Source organism: Nannobrachium achirus, assembly GCF_963921795.1.
Source record: "Nannobrachium achirus genome assembly, chromosome: 6".
Taxonomy (NCBI): domain Eukaryota; kingdom Metazoa; phylum Chordata; class Actinopteri; order Myctophiformes; family Myctophidae; genus Nannobrachium; species Nannobrachium achirus.
In genome coordinates, this window is record NC_137815.1 from 49,595,022 (window position 1) to 49,602,521 (window position 7,500).

At 43.6% G+C, this 7,500-nt stretch overlaps 1 protein-coding gene across 1 annotated transcript in view; it reads left to right on the top strand.

Moving 5' to 3' along the window:
* The window catches only part of LOC308287144 (receptor-type tyrosine-protein phosphatase gamma-like), a gene marked incomplete at its 5' end in the record, with an annotated part of 474,731 nt that overhangs the window by 426,261 nt on the left and 40,970 nt on the right, over positions 1-7,500 (top strand). The window contains 1 exon segment of the mRNA XM_080728264.1: positions 1,682-1,767. Within this exon segment, the coding sequence (XP_080584390.1) occupies positions 1,682-1,767 (86 nt within the window).

Consider the following 7,500-nt stretch of genomic DNA (forward strand, 5'->3'; position numbering starts at 1 on the left):
TGCAAAGCCACACAGGACTTAAGGCAACATTATATATTATTGTAGCTACTTGGATGGCAGTGAAGCTAGTTTAGTACAAGGTCTTTACTATCACCTCATCACTGTAGGGCAGAAACCTTGTATCTCCAAGTTTCAAATGTGTACGTTTTTTTCGTAAAGTAAAGCACAAGGCTAGTGAAAACAGCAGATCTACAAGATCAACGCCTCTCGGTGCGAGGCATTGTGTGCTATTTTCACATGTTAAATCGTTTTTAAAATGATAAATACAAACGAACGGTTTTGGACATACAAGGTTTCCACCCGACAAGGCGACAACAACGATATTATTGTAGTTACTTGGATGGTATTAATACAGTTGGTTTTACCATTGCACCGTACAAGATCTTTACTATCACACACTTACTGATGGTGGGTCTGATCTGTGCATTGCACATTTGGAATATTCCCAGGGGTAATTAAACACTGATCATTTTACACTATAGACAATGGGGTTCCGGAGATTTTTTAGAAATCATATCAAATGGGTTTCCACCATGTCCTCATGCATATCAAACCACCAGGGGGTCGTTGAAATTAAAAAGGTTGAGAATGACTGGCCTAGGGTCTCATGTCCCTTTAAGAGCCTGACAGGTTCCTGATCCATGCAATCCTTCTTTCAACCAACAGGGGTAGTGAGCGGGACACAACAGACTGAGTAATGTTGATTTAGTTGTTTGTTCGCTCATCGAGCTGATAAGGTTGTGTGGCAACGCTGCTGCCTCAAGTAAAGTTGACACGGGCACGGTTTCTCTCCTCTATTTGAAACAAATCAACAGAAAAGATATTGCATGGCGGGGGGATCTGGCCTGCTGCCTGCATGCTGTGCTTTCTGTCTGGCTGTGGACTCAGCTACATGGTGAATAGAGTGAACATGATTGGAAAGACTGGATTGCACAGAGGGCTTGCTATCTTTAAACTCACCCATGCTGCTGCAGTAATGACTGCTCCAGTGCTGGACTGCTGGTGTTTGATGTGAGTTTATGGTGCACGCGTGTGCCATGTACGGTATGCGCAAGGGTGTGTGTGTGTGTGTGTGTGTGTGTGTGTCTAGACACACACACACACACACACACACACACACACACACACACACACACACACACACACACACACACACACACACACTCATACTTATGAGAAGGGCTGGTAGCAGGTGCTCGGAGGCGTGTTGGGAATTTAATCCTATTGTGGAGCAAAGCTCAGGTCACAACCCTGTGTTTTACACTACCCCCAGCCCCCCCTCCACCACCACCACCACCACACACACGCACACACACACACACACACACACACACGCCCGCACACACGCTCGTGCGCACAGGCAGCTTGGCCACAAACCCAATCCCATTGGGCCCCCGAAACAAGAACCTCCCACATGGCCCCCGAACAGTCCCAGTCTAGCCTGTCACCGAGCTGTCACCTGACTAGTAGGAAGTAAATACTTGTGAATGACCTGGGGGGGAGAGAGAGAGAGAGAGAGAGAGAGAGAGAGGAGAGACCAACCCCCCTCATGCCTTGTTAGGGCACTCTCGTCCCTCCCTCTACCCTGGTCCCAGTGTGTGTGTGTGTGTGTGTGTGTGTGTGTGTGTGTGTGGTGAGTGTGTGTGAGTTGTGGTAGTCAGTCAGTGAGTTCCAGTAGCAGCATGCAGGCGGTGTGTCTCTGCCCTCTCCCCTCTCCTCGTTCACTAGGATGAACAACCTGTGCTCGCTTCTTTGCATCAAATACAGGTAGGGTCAGGACAACCCGCACACACACACACTGGAGAGGGACATTCATAAGCAGCAGTGTTTAACACCCACACACACACTCGCGCGAGAGTAGGCAAAGTACTTATATGTTGAAGGTGGGATTTGTTCTACAGAACATAATGCGCATGTTCGTCGGGACGCATGGGGAAGTGTTTTAACACATACACACCCAGGGGCACCGGAGAGAGGTTTTTGATACCTCCAATACACACACACACACACACACACACACACACGCGCACACACACACGCACGAGCGCAAAACAAACATGTAAATACATACGCAGGCTGTTGCTTAACCTTCATTTACAGTGGGTGGGTGGGATTAGTTGTGGTATACTCTTACACAGTTATGGTGCTGGGAGTCATGCTTACCGCATGTGTGTACACACACGCACGCACGCACGCACGCACGCACGCACGCACGCACGCACGCACGCACGCACGCACACACACACACACACACACACACACACACACACACACACACAGTAAGTTTATGATAGTTTTGTTTTATTCCTTTTTATTTTTATTTTGTTATTGTATAAAACAAATTTAAAACATGTTTTCAATTCAGTGAGTTTGCTAGTTTCAAGTACATTTTTTATTGTGTAAAAAGTTCTCATTTTAGTTTTGTTTTATTAGATTCGGAAATGTTGTAGTTTCTGTATTGGTCAGGGGAAATGTTTAATAGGTAGGCTATTGTGTTCACAGTCACACAGTTGACTCATGTACGGTAGTTAGTTTTAGTTTCATTTTTTATTAGTTTCATTAATGGTTTCAGTATTTCTCAGGGAAGAAGTTCAGAATAGGTCAAGGCAGTTGACTCGGACATGTAGACATCCAGGTATCAATACATCTATACACCAACATCTCATTCATACGTTCTATGTGTTGTTATTTTAGTTGTTTAAATACACAATGTAGTTAAATTTTTATTTTATTTTACTGAATTAATTTTCAGTAAAATTATTTTTTACACCTACTAAAAACTAAATTTAGTTTAGATAGACTAGCCCTTACCCATTCAAAGATATGAGCTCCAAAATGATGTGCAGTGTGTGGGTTATGGGATGTGCACTGTGCATACAGTATATGAGGGATGGAAAGTAACTTTAACTGGTGCTTGCATGATAATATGTAGGAGCATCAATGTAAGAAATACCCGTTCCATTTAACGGCTACAGAGATACTGTGTACCGATCTGCATGATTTTTGGACAACATCTGTAACAGGGCCAGAACCCACCCCCCCCCCCCCCCCCGTGTGTGTGTGTGGGTTTGTGTGTGATTGTGCATGGCCTGAACAACAGCGCCCCTCCCTTAACATGTGTGGTCACAAAAGGTATTGTAGGCTAAATAGATATAGATACACCATAAAAATGCGAATATACAGTATATGATTTGTGAAAGTGACAAACGGGCTTCACAGTTATGTTAGGTGTGTTCATCTGCTAATGGTGATGCGATTTCAGATCAATTGCTCCAGCCACTGAGGAGAAACGCTGTTTCAGACAGACAGACAGACAGACACTCACTCAGACAGACAGACAGACACTCACTCAGACATTCGCAAAATTATAGTATAGATAGATATATAGATAGATACCTTTATTATCCCATGGGGGAAAATCAGGCGCCCCGAGGCAGCACAGCAGTTAAGGTTAGGGAAGATTGAAAAAGAAAAAAGTACTGTTGAGTACAGCGAAACAAACAAGGAAGAAGAATCAACAATACAGAGCAGACATAAACGTAAGTAATAAAACCAAAAAATATAAATAATAAATGTTTCGAGAACAGTCAAAGCTACATATTGTTTCACGACATAACACAAATAGTACTTATAGTACTACTTAGCAATGCAGTGCCAAACAAGAAAAAAGGGACCATAATCAAATACAGTGTCCATAACAGTCGCTGTTATGTCACTGTTATGACGGGGGTCATGTCTTGCATCATGACCGCCAATACGATCCTACACACACACACACACACACACACACACACACACACACACACACACACACACACACACACACACACACACACACACACACACACACTCTACTGTCCCTTTAGCTTTTAAGTAGATATCTGATGTGAACAATGCGAGTAGCATTGAGTGAGGCCACTGATATCAAGTATACAGTTCAATCCCTCAGGTAAGAAATGGACCATCGACACAATGCTTGGGCCTAGTTTTATAAAGAAGATGACCCATTTCAGCCAGGCTTTGGTGTTGTTTGCATACGTGTATAATGTGCTCGCATTATACCCGTTAAGACCTGAGGCTGATTCTACAAATTCAGACAGAAATGCATACTAGATACTGCAGTGCAGACCGCCTAACCTGGGAACCCATCGTCAAAGAAAGGGAAAAACAGCACCCTTTCTGTTTTGTTCCTTTTCATTTCTGTCTTGAGAGATTAGGGAACCCCAGAAGAGAAGATTTTGTGTAAAAAGAAAAAAAAAAGAAAATCTAATTTGTAAAAAAAGAATCAAACTCTTTCAAGATTTAAAAAAAATCTGAAATGACTTTAGAAACCAGATCCTAAAACAGTGTTCATGTGACCTTGAGAACGTATCAAAATGGACTCATAAGGATCCATTTCTACGGCATATTTTTCACACTAAAAGATTTAAATGAACTGTCCTCCTCCTGCAGTTTCCCGTAGAACTAGCATACTTTATATTCACTGATTCACAGCATTATGCCCAATTTCATCATTTCAATAGCAATTTACAATTTAGGCTTATTGGCAGACGTGCAAGATCAGATTAAATGGCATGAACCCACGGGAAATAGTCACAAAGAGAACAGGATAGGCTACCAGGTAAACGCCAAACTCTGAGATGTACTGTAGTGGAGTCGAAGTAAAGTAAAAAAATACCTCAAAATTGTATTCACTTACTTTACACCACTGAATAATATTCTTAACATTTGTCAAGCAAAACAAATATAAATTTCTAATATAACTAGCATATTAAAAAATGTAACAAGGACTTCTCCGCAACTTTTCATCATGATTGGTGTTGAATCGTCTTTTTTTCACATTTGAAGTCGGATCGTTTCTTGTTAGTGGATTTCACTTTTTCCCTGGTTAAGGTGAAGCTTCAGTCGTGTCTGCTTTATGAGCAACGCGCCTAGACGGATGATGCCATATTACAAAACCACCCGTCACCGCCATCAATATAAACGAAATGGCAATACCAAGAGAAACACGTCCAATAATAATAATGAAAGCCATGACGGTAAATCCTTTGTGGACAAAGGGATTGTGGCAGGGATCACTATGCTCCACACTGACTAGGTTCTTCATTTCACAAAAGTATTCGTTAACTCTCTTCTCTCTCCGATTGTTAGTGATGTTCCAGTATGCAGGCTTCTGTGACTGTCTATAGTCAGACACTATCCATTTCCCCCCATCATCCCTCCAGATCCAGCGATAGGTGACCAGACCGGAGTCTTTGATGTCCCCTTGACAGATTAGTGTGCACCTGCGATAGTAGGGTGAACACGTTGGTGGCTGTATAGACACCAATGGCTTTGGGACTTTCTTAATCACTTCAACATTGTATGTCCTGCTCTGCAGTCGGCCGTTTACCTCCATAGAATATACTCCACTGTCTTCCATCGTCATATTTTGGATTACCAACTTTCCAGTTTTTATATTCAATTCGGTACGTTCTTTATATGTCCCATAGTAATCCACGTTAGGGCCATAATCATCATCCCATTCTGCCACCATCTTGGGGCCATTTTTCCATAGGATGCCAGTGATGTTTTCATTTACAGAGATAGCATCCGGATGCAATTCAAGGGCTGCTCCCCATGGCAGGTATTTGATCACTTCAACCTTGTATGTCTTGCTCTGCAGTCGACCGTTTACCTCCACAGAATATTCGCCACTGTCTTCTATGGTCACATAGTTGATGGCCAACGTTCCAGTTTCTTTATTCAATTCCGTGCGTTCTTCATATGTTCCATAGTAATCCACATGAGGCCCATAGTTCTCATCCCATTCTGCCACCTTACTGGGGCCATGTCTCCATAGGATGCCTGTGATGTCTTGAGTAACAGATGTGATATCTGGATGCAATTCAAGGCTCCAATCCAGCGGTATGGATTTCACTTCTTGCTGGGCTGGTGCCAGGCTGAGTCCAGCCGCTGCCAGCAGACACAGGCACCACGGAGCCTTCATATTGATGATGACATCTCCTCCCCCAGCTTCACGGCTCACAACCCCTGGAATCCGCTGGAATCTGTGCTAGCCTTTTTAGCTCAGCATGGCTAGTAGTTGCTGGAAGAAGTCTGGACATCCCTGTGGTGGAGAACGAGCACTTTATTCGCATACGAGACATCATACACAGCTGCTCAATGGTCGTTTTACCAGCTTTCTCTAACGTCTCTCTCTTTCTCTCTTCTCCTCTCTGACTGTAACTCATGTTCTCACTACACAGTAATCTGCGCATTACTGTAGTCCGTTAAAGCGTCCCATTCAGCGTAGCGCATTGTGAGCTTGTAGATCTGCTATTTTTGGCACAGGACACTGCTGTACGACTAAGTAGAAATCAGGCATTAGAAGGAGATTAACGTGTTGTGTCTGCTGTCTGCTGCTAACACCTACAGTACCTACAACCCTTCCCACTCTCTAAGATCAGCTAACATGAAGGCGCTTCAACGACTTACTTGACTTAAGCCCTTTTGCTCTTTGGGGAGCATAGGTCATTCATGAATTTCTTGCAGCTGATTCGCTGCTGGACGATATTCTCTGCTTCCTTCTAAGATGTTATTTTTGTCTCCACCAGCCGAAGGCTGAGGGGAGAGTATGTTTTCCCCTCCGTCCGTGTGTCCGTCCGTGCGTGCGTCCGTGCGTCCGTCCGTCCGTCCGTCCGTGCGTCCTCGCAGTTTGTGAGCGCCAAATCTCAGTCACCGTTGGCCCGGTCGCTGCCAAAGTGAGCACACACATTCCCTGGATGCCAATCTAGAACCTCTGCCCTAAATTTTTCAAATGGGCCTTTTCTAGCGCCAACTAGTGGCCGATGTTTGCTAAACACATTTCTGTGCACTACTCTTACAGATTTTGTCCAAAAATCCTACAAATCGGTAGGCAATATCTCGACAGTCATGTGATCGACACGGATCTGTCCGATTTTGCATATTCCATCCTGATTGGCTAAGATTGGCTTCCAAAGTTTGTGGGATTGAGCCGTTTTGAACAAAATGCCTCAAATCACAAACGCAAAGTGCAATTATCATGAAATCGCGCACACACGTTCCCACTAGGCCGAGGAAGAAATGCCACTTAATTTTTTTTTAATCAGCCTCATGGTGGCGCTATAACAGCCCGATTTGTGGTTTTACCTATAACTCCACCGATCAGTTTCAAACTTTGTAAGCGCACTCCCTAGAGGCTAAGGATAAACCTTTGCCCTGCATTCTTCACATCAGCCTTTTATAGCGCCACCTTTGGCCTGACTTATGTAAAACACATTTTTGGATATTACTCCTTGAGATTTTATCCAAAAATCATGCAAATCGGTACACAGTATCTCTATAGTCATGTGATCAAGTCCAATCCGTCTGATATTTCACATTCCATCCTGATTGGCTAATATTAGCTTCCAAAGTTTGCAGGATTGCTCCGTTTTTGAACAAAATGCCTCAAATCATCAACGCAGCTTGCGATTACCGTGACATTTGCCACACATA